At 41.4% G+C, this 22,693-nt stretch overlaps 1 protein-coding gene across 4 annotated transcripts in view; it reads left to right on the top strand.

Annotated features, from left to right (window-relative positions):
* Window positions 1-509: 509 nt before the first annotated feature.
* The window catches only part of LOC311527952 (neuronal acetylcholine receptor subunit alpha-7), a 98,300-nt gene continuing 76,116 nt past the window's right edge, over window positions 510-22,693 (top strand). The window contains exons 1-3 of one of the 4 annotated variants that reach the window (XM_084642453.1): window positions 510-581; window positions 1,141-1,281; window positions 5,602-5,741. In XM_084642453.1, coding sequence (XP_084498579.1) covers window positions 1,227-1,281; window positions 5,602-5,741 — 195 coding nt within the window. In that variant the 5' untranslated portion in view covers window positions 510-581; window positions 1,141-1,226. The other 3 variants (XM_084642454.1, XM_084642452.1, XM_084642455.1) reach the window with 3 other exon arrangements.

The raw sequence follows: 22,693 nt of genomic DNA, 5'->3' as shown, positions 1-22,693 counted from the left end.
AGCAAGTTCATGCCAGGGCCAGTCTGCAATGGCACCTGAAGCTGAAGGCACTGCTGAGGAGCAGCATGGCATAGGGGGTCCCAGACATGCTCTTTTTCCTTGCTACCCCAGCAGCCTGGAGTGAGAGAGGCAGAAAGCCACCTCTGCACGAGCAGAGCATCTTACGTGGGGTTATCCTCCCCGGGGCCAGTTAAGACCAGTGTGCAAGGGGTTGAGCAAGGTAGGAGTGGGGGCTCTTATTTTTAGCTTTAAGTGCAATTAAAGGTCCAATCACTAGAAAACTGATCAGGTTCCAATAAGGTGCTCTCACTTAAAGGACCACCAGAATGTATATTCCTGTCTTATTAATAAATGCAAGTTTGGCACAAGTTTTGCTTTTCCCTTATTTGTCCCAGGAGAGGAGCCCCTATACTGCTGAGTCAGCTCCATTTACTAGGAATTGCTGGATTTGTGGCCGCCCCAGCGTCTGACGACTGTGCATAGAGAAGTGTCTCAGCAGGCAGGGATGAGCCAGAGCTCCTGCCCCCCCTGTGCTTCGTACCCTAAAGGAGAAGGCTGCAGCTCAGCTTGGTTGTTAAAATGTGAGCAAGAGTAGCTTGATCCTGCGGTAGCAAAGTGCCCCTCTTGGAGTGAACTGCAGAGACTGGCAGTGGGATGGGGCCAGAGGGGAGTTGTGCCTGAGTGACTGTCACAGGGCTGAGTAGCCATGGAGGGAGGGAAGGGTGGAGAGTGAGATCCGCTCTTAGCTCACACACACAGCCCTATAAAGCTAGGGCTGCTCCGTTGAACGGGCTGCATTTCTCCAGCTGCTGCAACGTCTCTGCCTCCCCTCTGCCCTTGCCTGAGGGTCTACAAGGATTAAGGAAAGTAGGGAAAGCCATTACGTGCAGGAGGAGGTGGAGGGAGGGGGGCAGTCATTAGCATTCCTGTGCTGTGCCTGAGCTGGCAGCATCTCAAGGAGAGATCCGGGGCCAGCCCAGGAAGGGAGCTGGGACCAGGAAGAGGAGCTGGAGCCCTGTTCCTGACACCCCGTCCCCCAGAACCTCTCAGCCCTGTGTGCCACCAAGCACTTGCCTTCTAGTTTCTGCTCTGCGTCTCTTTCCCTTTCTTTATCCTGCTCTGAGTGCCTGTTTTCGGCAGCTGCCTGGCTGATTTGGGGCTCAAGCTGAACTTTGCTTCTGGGTCTGGGGCTCTGCAGCTGCTGCACTTCCCTAGCGAGGCTGGGGATGGGACTCCGGGAGCTGACTGTCTGGCTGATCGTGGCTGTGGGGCTCGTACATGGTGAGTGGACTTTTGTGCTTCGCTTTCCCTTTCTGCCCCTTGTGGCTGTGTATCTGAGGGCTCTGCTTGCCCACACATCCTTTGCTTAGCCCCTTCTCTCCACAGGGTTCGGGCTGGAGTTTACTGTCCTGGTTCTTAGTCATCAGATGTAGCCTGGGTGATGAGGCCACTGTGCAGATGCTCTGCAAACTGCCCCTAGCCCAACAGGTAGCCATGAGCAGTGTTTGGCAAGCTGAGAGGAGGGGATGTGATCCCTAATGTGCTGGCATGTAAGGGATACCCATGTGGGTTAGGAAGAAAGACAATTGCCTTTAAATCCTTTTGGAGAGTCTTCTGCAGGACTCTTCTGCAGTGGTGGGTGGACTGATGCCCACCCCCAGATTGTTCCCTCTCCCCACATCCTGCTGTTGCATTGGTGCTCAGACCAGTGGCATGAAAACTGTTCCCTAGCCCAGATCACTGTCTGGGATCAGCCTCAATGGTTTTTACCCCCTTGGCAGGAGTAGGGGCTAAAAGATGAGCGGGAGGGGAAACATACTCCTGGCTTTTAAACAGTAAGCTCCTCAGGGTAGGGACCTGGGAGTCCTTTGTGTGGGGAACAAAAGGTTGGTGATCAGGAAATAAGCAGGGAGGTGGGGGACAGATGACAACATTGGTTTGGGCTGGGGACAGACACACAGGTCAAACACAAAAAGGACTGATTCCTACAGTGTTGTGGATTTCCATTTTCTCTAATTCTCTCCTGTATTGGCTCTTCCATACTTCCATCTCAGGGGTATGATTTCTCTCTCACCAAAAGTAAATGACAGAATCAGTGTCTTCTCTAGAATGATATGGAGCTTTGAGGTGCACAAAGATGATAAAATTTCCCCGGTGGTGTGATTTAGTATTTGTATTACTGTAAAGCCTTGGAATCCTAGTCATGGACCAGGACCCCAATGTCCTAGGCGCAGTTCAAGCACAGGGCAAGAAAACTGTCCCTGCCCCAGAGAGTTTACAGTCCAATGATATGGGTACTTTGATTGTCCTTGTAATCTCCTGGTTATTCCGTCATTTTCAGGTATATCACATTCTTCTGTTTTTCTAGTTACAGCAATGCTACAGCAAGTATCAAATTATGAGCAGTGTATTTCATCCATTAAAAACTGCTACATCTCACTAGTTCTCATCCCTGATCCAAAGGATGCAAATGTTGACACATTGATCTTAACGTTTGGAAATTGCTCTCCCTGGCTAAAGAGGGGAACTGGTCAGAGTGGCAGATTCTGAAAGGTGAGACACATCAACCAGAAGTTCTACCTACTGAGAGTCAGGGAAGAGAAGAGAAAAGGAGTACTTGTGGCACCTTAGAGACTAACCAATTTATTTGAGCATAAGCTTTCGTGAGCTACAGCTCACTTCATCGGATGCATACTGTGGAAAGTGTAGAAGATCTTTTTATATACACACAAAGCATGAAAAAATACCTCCTCCCACCCCACTCTCCTGCTCGTAATAGCTTATCTAAAGTGATCACTCTCCTTACAATGTGTATGATAATCAAGTTGGGCCATTTCCAGCACAAATCCAGGTTTTCTCACCCCCCCCAACCCCCCCACCACACACACAAACCCACTCTCCTGCTGGTAATAGCTTATCTAAAGTGACCACTCTCCTTACAATGTGTATGATAATCAAGGTGGGCCATTTCCAGCACAAATCCAGGGTTTAACGAGAATGTCTGGGGGGGTAGGAAAAAACAAGGGGAAATAGGTTACCTTGCATAATGACTTAGCCACTCCCAGTCTCTATTCAAGCCTAAGTTAATTGTATCAAATTTGCAAATGAATTCCAATTCAACAGTTTCTCGCTGGAGTCTGGATTTGAAGTTTTTTTGTTTTAATATCACAACTTTCATGTCTGTAATCGCGTGACCAGAGAGACTGAAGTGTTCTCTGACTGGTTTATGAATGTTATAATTCTTGACATCTGATTTGTGTCCATTTATTCTTTTACGTAGAGACTGTCCAGTTTGACCAATGTACATGGCAGAGGGGCATTGCTGGCACATATCACATTGGTGGATGTGCAGGTGAACGAGCCTCTGATAGTGTGGCTGATGTTATTAGGCCCTGTGATGGTGTCCCCTGAATAAATATGTGGGCACAGTTGGCAATGGGCTTTGTTGCAAGGATAGGTTCCTGGGTTAGTGGTTCTGTTGTGTGGTATGTGGTTGCTGGTGAGTATTTGCTTCAGGTTGGGGGGCTGTCTGTAGGCAAGGACCGGCCTGTCTCCCAAGATTTGTGAGAGTATTGGGTCATCCTTCAGGATAGGTTGTAGATCCTTAATAATGCGTTGGAGGGGTTTTAATTGGGGGCTGAAGGTGACGGCTAGTGGCGTTCTGTTATTTTCTTTGTTAGGCCTGTCCTGTAGTAGGTGACTTCTGGGAACTCTTCTGGCTCTATCAATCTGTTTCTTCACTTCCGCAGGTGGGTATTGTAGTTGTAAGAATGCTTGATAGAGATCTTGTAGGTGTTTGTCTCTGTCTGAGGGGTTGGAGCAAATGTGGTTGTATCGCAGAGCTTGGCGGTAGATGATGGATCGTGTGGTGTGGTCAGGGTGAAAGCTGGAGGCATGTAGGTAGGAATAGCGGTCAGTAGGTTTCCGGTATACGGTGATGTTTATGTGACCATCGTTTATTAGCATTGTAGTGTCCAGGAAGTGGATCTTTTGTGTGGACTGGACCAGGCTGAGATTGATGGTGGGATAGAAATTGTTGAAATCATGGTGGAATTCCTCAAAGGCTTCTTTTCCATGGGTCCAGATGATGAAGATGTCATCAATATAGTGCAAGTAGAGTAGGGGCATTAGGGGACGAGAGCTGAGGAAGCATTGTTCTAAGTCAGCCATAAAAATGTTGGCATACTGTGGGGCCATGCGGGTACCCATAGCAGTGCCGCTGATCTGAAGGTATACATTGTCCCCAAATGTAAAATAGTTATGGGTAAGGACAAAGTCACAAAGTTCAGCCACCAGGTTAGCCGTGACGTTATCGGGGATAGTGTTCTTGACGGCTTGTAGTCCATCTTTGTGTGGAATGTTGGTGTAGAGGGCTTCTACATCCATAGTGGCCAGGATGGTGTTATCAGGATGGATTGTAGTTTCCTTAGGAAGTCAGTGGTGTCTCGAAGGTGGCTGGGAGTGCTGGTAGCGTAGGGCCTGAGGAGGGAGTCTACATAGCCAGACAATCCTGCTGTCAGGGTGCCAATGTCTGAGATGATGGGGCGCCCAGGATTTCCAGGTTTATGGATCTTGGGTAGTAGGTAGAATATCCCAGGTCGGGGTTCCAGGGATGTGTCTGTGCGGATTTGATCTTGTGCTTTTTCAGGGAGTTTCTTGAGCAAATGCTGTAGTTTCTTTTGGTAACTCTCAGTGGGATCAGAGGGTAATGGCTTGTAGAAAGTGGTGTTGGAGAGCTGCCGAGCAGCCTCTTGTTTATATTCCGACCTATTCATGATGACAACAGCACCTCCTTTGTCAGCCTTTTTGATTATGATGTCAGAATTGTTTCTGAGGCTGTGGATGGCATTGTGTTCCGCACGGCTGAGGTTATGGGGTAAGTAATGCTGCTTTTCCACAATTTCAGCCCGTGCACGTCAGCGGAAGCACTCTATGTAGAAGTCCAGTCCAGTTCGATGTTCAGGAGGAGTCCACCTAGAATCCTTTTTTTTTGTAGTGTTGGTAGGGAGGTCTCTGTGGATTAGTATGTTGTTCAGAGGTATGTTGGAAATATTCCTTGAGTCGGAGACGTCGAAAATAGGATTCTAGGTCACCACAGAACTGTATCATGTTCGTGGGGGTGGAGGGGCAGAAGGAGAGGCCCCAAGATAGGACAGCTGCTTCTGCTGGGCTGAGAGTATAGTTGGATAGGTTAACAATATTGCTGGGTGGGTTGAGGGAACCATTGCGGTGGCCCCTTGTGGCATGTAGTAGTTTAGACAGTTTAGTGTCCTTTTTCTTTTGTAGAGAAGCAAAGTGTGTGTTGTAAATGGCTTGTCTAGTTTTAGTAAAGTCCAGCCATGAGGAAGTTTATGTGGAAGGTTTTGGGATAAGAGTTTGGTATGGTAATTAATGGAACAGATGTAATACATAGATTATGGTAGAATTTCTTGGAAGGAGGAAGTATAAACTAAAAGGTAACATAATGCCTGATTTGGCTAATGGGAGCAGATTCTGAGTGGAAAGCATCTCTGAATGCTGCATTCTTTTACATCATAATGCTGACAGTAGATTCCTAAGTATTTATCAGTTTACTTATTCAAATAATTTACTTGTTCAAAGTGTCCCTGCAAGGAGAGTTCCAGAGGAAGCTCTATAAGGAGTTGCTGAAGAATTACAATCCTCTGGAGAGGCCTGTGGCCAATGATTCCCAGCCGCTTACTGTCTACTTCACTCTTAGCCTCATGCAGATCATGGATGTGGTAAGTCTTTAATATTACAGGATGCTACTTCTTTAAGAGGCTAAGTATTACTGCACCCAATTGACTTAGCCATGGAAATATGGCGGTGATGAATGGATGGTGGAACTTCTTTGGGAAAGCACGGGTAACTCAGACAGTCCAAAGCCAAGTTTTGATGGATTCATTTTAAAAAAAATAAATCAAGATTTTAGCTATGTCAAATTTAAGTCTCTTTCTGAGATGTACTCAACCTCCTAGATAGTCACAAACCTACCAATTCTCAGAACAGATCGCTTTCAAAGAAAGAGTCAAGGTTTCTTCTTTGCTTTATTCTAATCCTTAATTATACTTTGATCCAGTGTGAAAGTGCTGTCTTTTGAAAGAGATGTAAAGCAAAGATCCTGATTACAGTGGCTGTTAAAGAACTCATGGCACTTTTTGCTGGTGGTGGGGTATCTGGCAAAATCTCATCTTGGGTAATTGCATTTTACATTGCTCCTGTATCTTAATTTAGATCAGCTATTCTTCATATCCTGTCCTAAACTTTTATGTAACTGTGTGCTGTTAATTAGCGGCTGTGTTCCATGCCACAACTGGTTGCATATCAATGGTGAATGAAGTGATTCCTGTGCAGAGTTTGTTATATTTGCATTTGTGAAATGACAAAACTGCTGGGAAAAATCCCATGAATAGCTAGAATGTACCACATGAGGTCACTGATATGTGATATCAAGGTGGTTATACTTTACTGTTCACCACATCATTCCTTTTTATTAGATTTAAAGTCATTTAGTAAAGAGATTAGTTATTTAAAAACTAATAGTTAACCTCTAAATGCCATAATGTCTCCAGCAGATGTTCAAAGTAAAAAACATTAGGAGCAGCAGAATTAAATAAACTGATGGGATTATATATGACAGATAGCTTGTTATTTTTTTATTTCCTTACAAGCTGCCGATTGGCAAAAGCTGGTCATTGTTGATTTACTATCAAAAGGTCAGTACACTGTGCAGGCTTAAATGTTCCTAGTCTCTAATAAATATAACTTTTAGGGTGTAAGTTTTAGATTTCCAAGACCTAAATGGGAATCATGGTAGGTATTTCCAGCGTGAGATTTATTATTCACTGACATGAGTGTAGCTAGTAATAGGCAACTGTTTGTGTCTGTGCAATTAAAGCCAACAAGTAAACCTGTCACTTATATTCTAGTTGTGGCTGTTTTAAATTTATTTATTTATTTATTTAAATTTATTTAAAAAAAAAAAAAGAGTTTTAATACATGGCACATGAGAACATAACAATGGCCATACTGGGTCAGACCAATGGTCCTTCTAGCTCAGTATCTGGTCTTCCAACAGTGGCTGGTGTCTGGTGCTTCAGAAGGAATGAACAGAATAGGGCAATTTATCCATTGATGCTTCCCCCCCTGTTCTCCAGTCCCAGCTTCTAGCAATCAAGTTTAGGGACAAAGTGTAGGGTTGCATCCCTGACCATCTTGGCTAATGGCCATTGATGGACCTATCCTCCATGAACTTATCTAATTCTTTTTTTAACCCATTTATACTTTTGGCCTTCACAGCATCCCCTGGCAATGAGTTCTGTGGGTTGATGATGCATCAACCTGTGGAACTGGTGGGACACTGGATAGGAGGACAGAAATTACAGACAGCGTGTCTCTAGGTGCATTAGGGAGGGAAGGATGGGTGTTTTATGTAGGCTGGAATAGGGAATTTGAAGAGGCACTGGCAGGTTAAATTTGATGCATAATTTAATCACAGACTGTGGCTGCACCTGCATGGGCACATACTATCGGGAGAGGTCAACTGTGATGTGGTTAGACGCACAGGCACAGCAGTAGACTAGTACTGTAGATGGTACTAGTTTCCCTTTTGGACAGTATACAGAGCGATGGTGGTAATTGTAATAACTGTTTGTTATGGTAGTGCCTAAGAACCGACCAAGAATGGGGCCCCATGGTGCTAGGTGCTCTACAAATCCAGAGTTACAGACTGCCCCTCCCCAAAGAGCTTACAATCTAAATGGACAAGACAAGCACTGGCTGGGGGAAGGAGTGTTAAACAGAAGCATAATGAACAATAGGATGACAGCAAACATGTTAGTTCCACATATTTTTGGGGAGTAGGGTGGGCTTAATTAGGAGGTGATCAGCTAAATGGAAAGAAAAACGAAGGGAGAGAGCACCCTGAAGGAAAGGGGGACAGGGCAGGGGACAAGAGAGTAATAGGGGCAGATGTAGATGGAAACTGAGTTGAAGGGAGTGGGAAGGAGAGGGTTGGAGCAAACAGCCAATCAGTGCAGGCAGAGGAAGTCCACTCAACTGTAGAAAGTTCCCTGAATGTCCGAAGGCCCCTGCTTTGGCTGCTTCTGCAGCCTTTCCTACCAGATGGAGTGTGTCATAAATATAAAGGGAAGGGTAAACCCCTTTGAAATCCCTCCTGGCCAGGGGAAAGCTCCTCTCACCTGTAAAGGGTTAAGAAGCTAAAGGTAACCTCGCTGGCACCTGACCAAAATGACCAATGAGGAGACAAGATACTTTCAAAAGCTGGGAGGAGGGAGAGAAACCAAGGGTTTGTGTGTCTGTCTGTAGTCGTCTTGGCCGGGGACAGAACAGGAATGGAGTCTTAGAACTTTTAGTAAGTAATCTAGCTAGGTATGTGTTAGATTATGATTTCTTTAAATGGCTGAGAAAAGAATTGTGCTGAATAGAATAACTATTTCTGTCTGTGTATCTTTTTTGTAACTTAAGGTTTTGCCTAGAGGGGTTCTCTATGTTTTTGAATCTAATTACCCTGTAAGATATCTACCATCCTGATTTTACAGGGGGGATTTCTTTATTTCTATTTACTTCTATTTTTTATTAAAAGTCTTCTTGTAAAACACTGAATGCTTTTTCATTGTTCTCAGATCCAAGGGTTTGGGTTTGTGGTCACCTATGCAAATTGGTGAGGCTTTTTATCCAACATTTCCCAGGAAAGGGGGGGTACAAGTGTTGGGAGGATTGTTCATTGTTCTTAAGATCCAAGGGTCTGGGTCTGTAGTCACCTAGGCAAATTGGTGAGGCTTTTTACCAAACCTTGTCCAGGAAGTGGGGTGCAGGGTTTTGGGAAGTATTTTGGGGGGAAGGACGCGTCCAAACAGCTCTTCCCCAGTAACCAGTATTAGTTTGGTGGTGGTAGCGGCCTGTCCAAGGGGTAATATTTTATACCTTGGGGAAGTTTTGACCTAAGCTGGTAAAGATAAGCTTAGGAGGTTTTTCATGCAGGTCCCCACATCTGTACCCTAGAGTTCAGAGTGGGGGAGGAACCTTGACAGAGTGTCTGGCTGGTTCCTCTCAGCAGTTCTTCTCTAAGGACACATAGGGGGGAGGAAGAAGAGGGGAAAGGAGGAGAGGCATCACTTGGGTCCTAGTGCCTCCAGATTAGAGGAGGTTTCAGGTTAGAGGAGGCTTCTCAGCTCAGTTCTGGGTCCAGAGAGGTGCTGGGGAGGAAGAGTGGCCCCGACTGGATTCTCTGGCTCTCCGTGTGTGCTTTCTGCACCTACTTACTTACTTTAGATTTTATCTTTTTGTGCCTTCCTGTCTTGATAGTGCCAGAATTATCAGAAGAGCTCAGCACTCCTTATTGGGGCCAGACTTTCAAAAGAGTTCAGCACTCTGGGTGATGAGCACTTGAAAATCTGGCTGCCACCTCTTCTGGTCTAATATGTAAGTATGTACAGTTACAAATGCAGACTTCAACATGGTGCAAAGTATCTTAGCTGAACTCCAAATAGACTTCAAAAAAGCTTTCTACACTATTGATCTCATTTCCAACCTGGCCTCCAGCTGCAGAGTTCCTGCTTGAGTATGTGCCTTCCCCTGCAGGAATTCTGACAGTGCAGTGTGATCGCCTCCATAGGCTGTGCCTCTTGTACAAATACGTTTAAAACCTAAGACCAATCAGAGTATTTCCATATTGATTTAATTCCAAAAGTAAGTTTCATTTAAAAAAAAAAAAGGCAAATCAGTGCTCCCTTTGCAGTGCATTTAACCCATTTCAGCATTATGAGAACCTGAAAGTGAAATTGACAGGGAACTGGTTAGCTAGACAATAAGAAAACTAATTAGTCTATATTTGTTTGAGCTGAAATATAGAAAGCAAACAAATAGCATGAAAAGATGAAAGACGTTTAAAATTATTTATTTTAATAATTAAAGGTGCTGTTTATAACAAAACTAATTACATTTAAGGGCTTTAAAAATATAGACATATGTGATGTAGCCTTACTGAAGTCAATGCAGTTATTCCTGGAATTAATTTGGACCATATATGTTAATCTGTGTCTACACCAGAAAGGGTTTGCCAGTATAGCTGTACTGGCAAATCCTCCTAATGGGGATGTAATTTATATCAACAAAAGAGTTCCTTTACTGCTATACTTATACCAGTTCTCTGAATGAAATAAACTATGCTGGGAGGCTTTGCCACTGATATAACTGCATATAGGCTGGAGCTTTTGCCAGCATAGCTATGATGATGAGGGGCAAGATTTTTTTCCCCCACACTCCTAACCAACAGCAATGCAGGCAAAACTGTTAAGTGTAGACCAAACCCAAATGAACATTAACCAGCGTGCAAATAGTTGGATACCCAAATGACTAAAGGCCAACAGCCAGTGAACTTTACAGAACTGTCATTTCTTCTGGAGTTATCGAGTATAATTAAAAATAATAGAGGAAAAGGCAAATATCCATTTATCATTAGCCTGAAAACTCCTTTCTGTACATTGTTTTTTTTTTTTAAATTCAAACAACAACAAGCCAGTGATACTGTAGTTGCTGTAAAATTGATTGCATCTCTGCCTCAAAGTGATGGGATTGACAGGCATGGGGAGAAACCAACCAGGCTTCACAGTATAAAATAAATGAGTATTGTGGATTTTCAACTAGAATCAAATACTGAAGGGGATGATGAGTACTTGTCACAACAATTACTTAATGAGCTAGTAACAAAATGTGCCACCAACATACTTCCTGGTGACTGATGCATTCTCTTTACTTGACTGATGCATTCTCTTTACTTGACTCATTTAATGGTGGATTAAGGGTGCATCTCTAGTGCACCAGACTGGACACCACCTCTGCAGGAGGCCCTTTAATTTCCCCTGGTGAATAGAATGTGCAAGCCCACAGCCCAGCTGCTGTTACTTGCTCATCTCTCTCCTGCACAGGAAAAGGGGCAGAAAGTACTTCCAGCACCTCTGCCACAGTGGGGGTTACCTCCTCACAGGTTTTAATGTTCCCTGAAAGACCCAATGAATGCTCCCCCCCGCAACCTCCTGAGGCTACTGAGTCCTCTTTACTGCTGTGCTTATTACTCTAGAGGCTGGCATCAGCATTAGATAGAGAGGGAGCTACTCCGGTCTCGTGGTGATGGTGGTGAATTGAGAGATGGCGTTAGCATCAGGCCTTACGGGAAGAGTGGTCACTGAGAGACTGCAAGAAGGGGGAGGGGAAACAAGGGAAGCATGCCAAGAGAGAAACTGGGGCATAGAAGGAAGAACAGGCGCTGGGAACTGGGAGGTCTGTTAAGAAGAGGAGAAACTGGGAAGACCTGGAGGGGATCAAGAGGAGAGACTGGGGAGGATTCTTCAGAGGAAAGATGGGATTTGGAATGGGAGGATGAGTGGGGGATGAGATGGGAAGAGTCAGTCCTGTGGTTGAGTGGAGGTGGGTGTGGAAGGAGATTTGTGACAATTTATTTCTAACAGTGTGGGTGGATTCTATGTACCATTTGGTCTTCATATCTGTGCTCGCCAATAGAAAATCATTGCGTGCACCTCTATGCACTGAAATCTTTATCCTGTGTGTCCAACTTATCTTTTTTTCCATATTGTACCATCCTCAAGTTTTAAGGGGAGGTGGTGACAGTCAACCGGAACTGGTTTTTAAGGGCAGTTTATTATGATGATCTAGATACAGATTAACATTTTCCCATAGTCTTTATTTTTGTTTCACCTTTTTTGAAATGAGAACTGCCAACCACTTTGATAAATGGAATGAAAAATAACCTGCTTTCTCTGTGACATGTCATTTGCTGAAACTTCTTGTGGCAAAGCAATTTAGGATGAGCAAATAGGCTGATATTCAAATTCAGGGGGCCTGTTGTTTAGAAAACATTTGGTAATTTTGGGATCAAGACAAACAAACTGGAAATAAAAGGAGTAAGAAATGAACCAAGACTTACAGGAATAGGGAGCAATGGGAACATTTCAAGAGCAGAGAGAGAGGAGAATTAACTCTCCCCTTTATTATTCTGGTATCTGTACCCTTTAGTGGCAGTAGTAGAGGAGGGATTCCTAGGTGGGTAGGATATAGCAGCATCAGCAATGAACATGTATAAAAGATGTGGAGCATGCCTCTAAAAACACAGTCCTTTATGTAGACTGTTCTTATTCTCCCTATCCCCAGTGATAGAAACATACTGCTGTCATAAACGGCTATACTTCTAGTCCCTCCATACTCCCTAGTACTACTCTGCAGTGTCAGCATTGGATGTGAACCCAGATAATCCTGTATAACATGAAAAAGCTGCCAGTGTATAAAATCTCACATAAGATATTTTATGAAATCTATTGAAAATATATATTTTCCCCATAGGATAAATCAGGGTGTTTTTTAAACATGACTTGGTTAAATTATTTTTTCCTAACTTCTCATACTTTTCACACTATTGTAAGTCTGAGCCTGGAGCCACGTAGGAATGTGATATGAAATTGCTGCCTAAGAATTTAGGGGCAGCAATTTCATATCACATTCCTTGCCCTTCCTCTTTAGTGTTCAATTAAAGCGGGTAGCAAAATGAATGCAGTTCCACGTCTATAAAGGACACTCAGAAAGGAAAGATGGTAGCTGAACAACATACAGTGATGATGGCAGGAGTTTTTTATTCCTTTTATGAAATTTCTCAATGGATATATTTAGGTTTCCTGTGAGATAACATGATCTAGAGAAGCTTTTCCAAAAGATCTCAGGGACACCACAAAATGTCATGAGACATAATGTGAAAACTCTAATCAATGAATGCAAAATCAGCGTAAGTCCCCACTGTAGACTTCTCAAGAGAGTCAGGGAGAAAGAGTCAGAACATCTGAGATGCTATACTGTTCAAGTACTGTCTTTTATATTTTGTTTTTTTTGCATTTGTAGAGGTTGCAGAAACAACATTTAAAAACCTTTGCCCTCTCCAACAGGACTGTCTGATACAAGAAAAAATACTTTAGATGAAGTTTAACAGAATTATTGGCTATTTGCTTCAAAGCATTTCCTCTTCCACGCTGTACTTGTCTCCTTTTTTCCAGCTCAAACAGAGTGAAGCGTTGAACTCATTTAACTGAATGTTTTTGCTTGTTCTGTTTTCTTTCAAAAATGACATTTTGTGTCTGGGAGCTTGTTGCTTCAAGGCATTAGCGGTCTCCTTCCTTGTTGGTGTAAATATATCCTAATGGCACCCATTGATGTACTTTTAGGTCCCAGATCAGCAGAGTATTTGGAGATATGCTTGTTGTCATCGGGACTTAATCTGGTACTTAAGTGCTTTTCTGAATTGGAGCTATAATAAGGTTTTGTCAATATTTTCATTTTAAACCGTGAAGTGGGAGCATTTGGAGTCTGAGTGTAAGCAGGCAAGATATCTTGTCTCTCTTATTTTACATTGGACTGGAATTTTGTATACAAGTTATCCTTGTTCATGCAGACTTTTTTTAACCAGGTGAGATGTTTGAAAGTTAGGAATAAAAGAATTGCTGTACTGTACCAGACCCTGGCTTTTAAAGCTAGGTATATGCTTTCTGGTAGGGTCCAGTAATAAGAGCTTCAGTAGAAACTCGGACGTTTTAGTTTGCAGATGTTTGTGTGTATACTTCATTCTCTTTTGAGATGCATGGGTTTAAACCCCTTACGTTTTGCTTTAAATCTAGAGTTTGTACACAGTATCTCAATGTAAAACTCAAGAGTTTCTCCTGATTTCACATAAAATTCATGTACCTCTTACAATTTCCAAGCAAAACCAAATTAACTCGGTTGGTCTCAAAACTGAGCCAGATTCATAACCTTGGAGAGTCTCTAGACAAAAATGGTCTCTCTTTTCGATTCTATAGCAAAACCTGCAACCAAGTGAGTTGTGTAGTTTGTGGTTTTAATTGCAACCATTTCACACAAACATAGTATTGCTGTTGGGCACAAACATCTATATTTTGGAAATTTGTTTGATTTTTCCCTTTTTTGGATGAATAAATTTATTTTCAAAATCTCGCTTCTTTCGATGTGAAACCAACTATTTTCTGTGGAATTTTTTCTCAACTATTAAATAGCTTGTTAACTAGGTACTGTTGAATTGTTCTAATTAATCTGAGAGATGACTCAAATTTTTGGCAATATTTGCGCTAAATTGAATTAAACCTCCCCATCTGCCAAATATTTCAGATAAATGCCTCACGCATTATTTTTCATTTTCTCCTGCTTCTGGTCTGTTTCGTTTTTTCTCAGCACAGAAAACAAAAATGCTGAGATATTGTTTGTGAATAGGATCTCATGCAAATGTGTTCTTATTGGCTTTTCAGTTCAGTTTTGCAGACAAAATATATAAAAGGATCCAGACTTCTGGCAGCTTATCTCAGATGAACTGCGGTTTGCTTATCATACTTTCACCTCTGGAAACCTGGCTATACAAAGCGAAGTCCCTGGTCATGTGAAGGTTTGCACATGCTAAATTTTACACACTGTGAGTAACGCCATTCATTTTAACAGGGATACACACCATGCTTAGTTACGCCTGCATATATGTCTTTGCAAGATCAAGGCCTAAGTTAGATAACAAATCATTTGGATCCAACAAACAAATACCAGTGTGAAATATTATGAAATGTTAAAAGAAAATCACACTCTTATTCAGAGAGAACAATGAATTCTATAAAACCAATCACCCATCGAAGAAAAGAGGGAAAAAAAATAAATCTGGAAGAAATTAATAAAATGGAGCTGAATCAACAGGCACATTGAAAAGGAGTGCTAAGGACATGGATAAGCTGCTTATCAAGTCTCAACAGCTTCTTTTGCAAACAGTAGCTCTGGGAGAAGCTCATCAAATCTGCATTGTTCTTCGTAATTGTTAGCATTCATTTGTGGACTTTAGAAAAAGTCTCTCTGAGTCTGTCTCTGCTCTCTTTCCCTGCTCTGTCTTCCTGTCTCCATTCTGCAGAGAAAATGTGCAACCCTTTAATCTCCATAGATTACGTTTTTTCCTTGGATTGTGGAAAAATGGAGCAGTGCTGGAATATATTTTCCAATAGTTTTAAATTAATTTGGTGCTCTTGAAAGTTACTGGATTGACAGAGGAAATGTATACACTGCAATTAAAAACCTGCAGCTGGCCCATGTCAGCTGACTTGGACTTGTGGGGCTCAGGCAAAGAGCTAAGGAGCTGTTGAATTATGGTGTAGACATGCAGGCTCAGTCTGGAGCCTGGGCTCTAGGACCCTGCGAGATGGGAGAGTCTGTATGTGCTTCTTAATGATTTTACTTTCTAACTTATGGCTTGGCTAATAATTTTGCCTCTGTTAGTTTCCTGTTCCCACCTATTCTTCTCAAGCTGTGCTGTCTCTTGAAAGAGACCTCAGATAAATTCAGTCTGCTATAGGATGCACACTGGTGAAGAACAAAAGACTATTTAAACTACTGGCCTAAAGAAAAATAAAGGTCATGATTTTTCTTCTTTTTAAAACTGTTTCTGTATTCATTGGACTTCGGATCAGGCCCTTGTCTATGAACATCAAGACTTGTGAACTCTCCTCTCAATGTCCAGGAGCGTGGCTATTTTGTAATGGATAATTTCTGTAGAGAATTGCCTCAGAATTACTGTACCAAGAAGAAAAATGTTTTCATTAGTTATCAGTAAAGCAATTCATACATCTAACATTTCTCTCATATCCTTTGTAAGGCCGTGCTGTTATTACGAATTGAGGGGCACACGACTTCCTATGTCTTAAAAAGATTTATTGAATACTTATTATTACAGTAGGGTAAATGGTCTGCTCTGTTCAGTAACTTGAGATCATTTGCAGAACTTCCTGTTAACAGGACAGTAGGTTCATGATTGGCATGAGCGTTCAGTTCTTAAAGAAACAGTACAAATGTATATATTAACTGTTTTACCTAGACCAATAAATCCTCACGAGATACAACATACAGATTTTGAGGGGCCTAGGGAACACCATTGTATTAAACCATAACGATATCACAATAACACATCAGCTCTTCGAAGCAAGGGCCATTTCTTTAAGTGTTTGTAAGTACAGTGGGGCCCTGCCCTCTAGCTACTACCACAACAGAAATAATAAATAATAATGAACACATTAAACAAGGAAATAAGAAGAGTTCCTAAGATTTTGTGCAGGACTTTAGTCATGTAATTAATAATAATGAGAGCTACCTAATTAAATCCCTTCATAGTACTTTGAAAATGTGGAGTTAATGCATTATGGGCCAGACTCTGCAACCCCCTTGCATTGAGCAACACTTACACCACCCAGTCCCATTGCCTTTATTGGGACTATTGGTGTCCGTTCAGCATGAGTAAGGGGTGCAGAATCTGGCCCTAAAAAGTTGGTAGTACCACAATGTTACATTGATGCAAGTCCACTGATGAGCTCCTTTTTCAAGATAAGTGCCTGCTTTTAAAATTCTTCAATGTTAATTATTTTGTTTTAATTTATTTTTTGGTGTCCAGTAAACAAAGGCAAGTATTAAAGACACTTTCTAGCTTCCTCTAGCCTTCTAAAGCAACAAAGTGAAAACTCACTTCCTGTATTCTCTAACCTAGGATCTCAGTATCTGAGGTTCCAAGGAAATCAGTCTATGATTAGGATTGATAGATGAGACTCTGAGGGCATTATAGTCTTTGGTATATTAAAAAATGAAACAGTGGTTTGCAACCTGTCATCTTTACATACTATAGCTCAAAATACATTATCAGTAAATTTAAGTCAAATAATTATATATATAACTATATAAATTATATAAAAGTGGATCAAATTTCTCCAGCACTCATCATAAAGCCATAAAACATTTTATGATGAATAATGGGGGTGGTGGAACTCTGTATTATTTTCCAGTAGTATAATTAAAATACTTAGTCTTATCTAATACTCTGTTCAACTCTGGTTGTTATATGTGGACAATATTCAGAGACATCATTAGCAAAAAAACTAGAAAAGTGGTCTCAAGGCTTTTTGATTATAATCACTTAATTCACCTGGTTGCCGATCTCTGGACAAATCACTCTGTCCAATTTTTCTAAATAATAGTTAACAATTTACTAGGAAAGCTTTGTTCTTGTCTAGAAAGGTTATTCCAGGCCCCTGCATTCTCTTACATTAATGTGGCAGTGCTGATAGAAATTTCACTCAAATCCGATTGTATAGATGTTCAGTGTATGAAAATTCAAAAGTTCAGAAATTTGAAAGTGCAGAAAGCTTCCTAGGATATATTTAAGAATGAAAGTGAGTTGGTCCATATTTGAAACATAAAAATCCCTGTCAGTTCCATATACACCTGTTAGCATGAAAATCTGTAAAGCCAACAGTATTCCATAATCTGTATTTAATTGTGGCTTATTCCTGCATCTCAGACTTGACACCTAGGTCAGCTAAATACTGTAAAATGTAAGCTCATTTGTGAAACATATTTTCTTAGAGAAACAAACTCTTTAAGCATTGAGAGAGCATTTTCTTGAACCATTAGAGGATCAATCATCCTCTCTGATTTTTAGTTTGGAGCTGGCCATGGGACAGTTGCTGTAGTATCATCCCCTAGCAAATTTTCTGGGATCAGCTTCAAGAACATTAAACTAAAATCAGCACAATGGTATCTTTTCCCGCAGTGATGCATTAGGAACTCTGCTGCTGTTATCAATGGTGTAGGTCCCAAGCCTGGATAAAAGAGGAAGATGCTGCAGTTGGGTTTGTGACTCACTCATGTAAAACCTTATTGTGAGGAAACATTTCAGTTAAATCCAAATTTGAGGATGGTAGGTGCAGTTGGAGCTCAAAACCCAAGCATGACAGATCTCAGTGAAAGTCAAAAGAAAGCTGAGATCTTGACTCATCGAATCCTGATGACCAAATCTGTAACAAGAATAGACATGTGGAATGGGCCTACTTTGTATAGTATTGGAAAACTGGCACAAGTTACATGAGAAATTAAAAAACACCCTTTGAATGTGCTTGGCATCAGTGAGACAAGATGGACAGGGAGTGGCAAGATGTTGTTTGATGGTCTACCGTCTTATACTGAGAAAGAGGAAAACACAAAAGAGGTGTAGGAGCTATGCTGGATAACATCATAGTGAAGACTGCTGGCTTGGGAGCCAGTGAATGACAGATTAATAACAGCCAGGCTACAAACAAGACATGTCAAGCGTACAATAATCCAAGTATATGCACTGACAGGTGCAGCAGGCAATGGTGAAAAGGATACGTTCCATGAACAGGTGGAGCAAGTATTGCCTAACAGTGATATCACATTGATTATAGGCAACTGCAACCCACAAATTGGCAACAACTTTATCGGCTGGGAAGAAGTCATCAGTGGGGCAATGGAAGGCATCCAAAGTGATAATGGCAGAAAGCTCTGTGGCACAAAGATAGGAGACAATCTCTTCCTGCACAAGAGGCTTCATTAGTTGACATGGAGATCACCAGACAATACAGCTGTCAACCAGATATCTCTTGTTTGTATATCTAAGAGATGAGTGTGACGAGTTCCCCCCGGGGTGCCACCTGGAACTGGGGTACCACAGAGCCCTCACTGAGTCAAGTTGCAGTGGGGGAGGTTTAGATTGGATATTAGGAAAAACTTTTTCACTAAGAGGGTGGTGAAACACTGGAATGCGTTACCTAGGGAGGTGGTGGAATCTCCTTCCTTAGAGGTTTTTAAGGTGAGGCTTGACAAAGCCCTGGCTGGGATGATTTAACTGGGAATTGGTCCTGCTTTGAGCAGGGGGTTGGACTAGATGACCTTCTGGGGTCCCTTCCAACCCTGATATTCTATGATTCTATAGCAGCCATTACTTACAGGCGGGGAGAAATGTTTACAGGAAGGCTGAGCTTTTCCACAGCCCATTGTCTTTATTGATGAGCTATTAGCACCATCTAGCTTCATCATTGTTATACCTGAAAGGCTAGCTGTGGGTGTTTTTCGAGAGTAAACACATTTGAAATACAGATCCATAGTCAATATTCATAACTTCAGATACAAAAATGATACATACATACAAATAGGATAATCATATTCAGCAAATCAGCTTTTCCAGTGACACCTTACATGACCCATCTTGTACAAAATGCATCATAATTATGCCATAATCCCCATGATGAATATCGGGTGTAATGTCACAATGAGCTTCTTCTTTGGGGGATGTCAGAGTCAGCACAGGAGCTGATGTTGGCTCAGATAATTATCTTTTAGCAGCCACATTAGAACTTAAACGCCAAAAGATCACAAAGGTGTACAAAAAGTGTGTTATAGCAATAGAGAAGTTCAGGTATAAAGAAATGCAGATCAGACTTCAGATTGCACTTAGGAACCGTTCCAGTGTTTTACAGGACCAGGCTGATGAAAGCCTGGAAGAAGGTGGTAGTTAAGACAGCAGAGGGAAGTATTGGGCTTCCAAAGAGGGTGGAAGAAAGATGTATGGATTACAGCTGGAACATGGGCAGTGATTGACAATTGGAAAGCTCTGAAGGCAAAAAAGGAACAGTGCAAGGCACAAGTAGAAGTCTTAGAGGCATATGAAAGATTCAGGAAAGATAGAAATGTCTGGAATCAAGAGAAGGCTACAGAAGCAGCAGCACAGAGAGGAGTCTTAAAGCAGCTCTGTAGAATGGTGAAAGACCTTTCAGGAAGAACCAGATAGTCACGCACACTTCCATTTTAAACTGTCCAGATCTGATGATCACGCATGGTTCGAGAGCAATGCTAACGCTAAGTTAGGATATGGCTACACTAGAGAGCTCTCCCGTCAGCTTAATTACTCTAGTCCCCACGAACTGCGGTAGCTATGTTGGTGGGAGGAGCTCTCCAGGCTGACATGGCGCTGTCCACACCGGTGCTTATTTACTCCTCTGAGCAACATAACTTATGTCAACTTTAAACTGTAATGTAGCCATAGGCTTAGCAATAAGAGAGAGAGACCAATAACACCTGATGTATTTAAAGCAGCTGTCAAATGGGAAATCTCCTGGGGTTGACAGAATTCAAGCAGAGGCACTAAAGGTGGGAAGTGAACATCTGATTGAGTACTTAACAAAATTCTAACAAAATACAGGTGAAAGAACAAGTGCCACAAGACTGGAAAGATGATATCATTGATGCGTTGCCAAAAAAGGGGTGATTTTATTTGGTGCATGTACTGGAGAGGTATTATACTGCTACCAATCCTGCGTAAAGTATTGTCTACCATTATGCTGAATAGCATGAAGAAGGCAGTGGATGAAATGTTATGAGAGGAACAGGTGCATCATGTGGTGAACTGATATTCACCCTTTGACAGATCATTGAAAAAGCTACTCTTTGGCAAAGACTTATCTTAATCCATTTTATTGACTTTAAGAAAGCATTCAGTAATGTCCACAGAGATCCGCTGTGGGATTCCAAACAAGCTGATCAATGTAAGCAGTAGATTGGGTGATGAAACAGACAACAGAAGGCATTGTGGATGGTATAAAATAGATTAGTGTAGATGAGTTACATGAGGTTGACTTTGCTGACAACATTCCTTTTCTAAGTACGATGAAGAATGGAATGACTGCCCCTACATCAGAGGTTAGAACAGGAAGCAGCAAAAATTAGATTGAAAGTAAATGCAGAGAAAACTAAGATTATAATAGTAGGAAACTGGACAACTGATGCAAAGGTGTACATGGATGGAAAAGAAATCTAACGGGTAGACGAATTCTCCTTCCTGGGGAGTGTGGTAACATTTGAAGGTGGCTGCAATAAAAATATTCATATGAGATAGGGAAAAGCAAACACAACTTTTGGAAAGATAAACATCTGGTCAAACAGAGGTCTCCATACCCAATTAAAGATTGCATTATACTGCGTGATTGTACTGAGCATGCTACTGTGTGGAGCATAGACTTGGCTGATGATAGGGACAAACAAAAAAGGAGGCTGCCCATCACATATGGCTGAGGAAGATATTCCAAATTTTATGGAAAGGCAAAATAACAAATGAGAGAGTAAGGGAGCTGACAGAGCAGGACATGTTAGAAAATATCCCAGAAAGAAGGCTTGTGGTTTGGACATGTACACCATATGGTAGATAGGAGACATGTTAAGTAAACACTGAATTGGGTATGTGAGGGAGAAAAGACAAAGTGAAGAAGGCCAAGAAAGAATTGGTAGGGGATGGTGACAGAGAGATTGAATGATCTGGCATCACCTGTGAAGAAGTACCACAACTGGAAAGTGATCATAATCAGTGCAGGAACTGGACTGCCCATTGTGTCAATGGCTCAGGAGAAACTAAGATCTAAGGATGATTGGGGATTTTTCAGGTGTACTGTAGGCAGTTTTTATTTTATTTATTTTTTCCTGGGAATTTATCAATGTTTATTACCACAACAACAAAAACAGGTGAAAATCAGTGCAAAACCCTATTAATTTTTATGGATAAATATTGGGGTTTATTTGAAAAGTAAATTAATGGTTTGAATGCTGTGCATCAATATGGTTTGCTGCGGAACTCCAAACCACAGTACCACCTCTGAGCTTAAGAAAACAATATATCTCTAATCCCCAAATAAAACTTTTCATTTCAATAAACAGTTTACTGTTGTAGATTTAGAACTATTAGCCTATAAATATTTACATTTAATAATTGGGCCACACCATTTGCAGCGCATCCACTCAACTTCATCCTTTTCTCCTGTTTTTGTTTTCTTAAAACTTTTGAATACCTGTACTTCCTTGTGTTCTGAAATGTATTCTGTTACAAATTTTAATTTTCTTCCCATTTTAGTGTATTCTATTTAAAGTGTTATCTGCTAACAGCGTGAAATGTGTATGTGGTGGGCATGAGAATCATCAGTACGTTCAGACACGCACGGACTTCAGAGCTTGCGTGCGTGTCTGTTTGTTTATTTTGCGTATCTTCTAGACTAATACATAGCCTTACTTCAACAGGCAGCTTTGCATATACACACAGATTAATGTATGATCGTAATACATATATCTCATGCAATGTATTGTATTTTCCTAATAAAACAAGTTATTTTTTATATATTTGAATGATACAAAACTAGGGTGAAAATCTGAAAAAAATGAATAATACTTTTTGTAAAGCCTGGGAATTTTTTGGTAAAAATCAGTTTAAACTGAAAACGAAGAGATTTAAGGATAGGACTCCATGAACCTGTGCAGAGCCCCCATTCTCTGTCAGGAGATGAGGCACAAAGGGTGAAATAGTGACTCTTGGTAGTACTAGGGTATTAGGGCTTGTCTGGGTTTCAAGCCCAATAAGTGTTAAGAAAGAATTTATACAGTGTCTTGGATATTACCCCAGTGTGGTGGAAATGACGCATTTTCAGAATTCCAGTTGAAATGTACATGCTCAGAAGGAAAGCACAGAGATGATTCTAATATGTACTATAAATAGCATAAATTGAATTGCTCATATAAACAGAGGCTAAAACTACAAAACTAGTTTTGTAGTTTATTCCTCATTAAACCCGTCAAAAGCCATCAATCTCATAAATAAGGTTTGCCATACTATAATAAATGCATGCAAAATATATGTGTAAATAAGATAAAGGCTGGGAGACACATCTGCAAAATCAAAGTCCTTTGCATTGGACATTGTTGGCTTTTGTTAATTCTTTCATTTTGGGTCTGTGTGTACCCCAAGGAATACTCG

The sequence above is a fragment of the Lepidochelys olivacea genome, assembly GCF_965140295.1.
Source record: "Lepidochelys olivacea isolate rLepOli2 genome assembly, chromosome: 10".
NCBI classification, from domain to species: Eukaryota; Metazoa; Chordata; order Testudines; family Cheloniidae; genus Lepidochelys; species Lepidochelys olivacea.
This window is presented reverse-complemented; position numbering and strand designations above follow the sequence as displayed.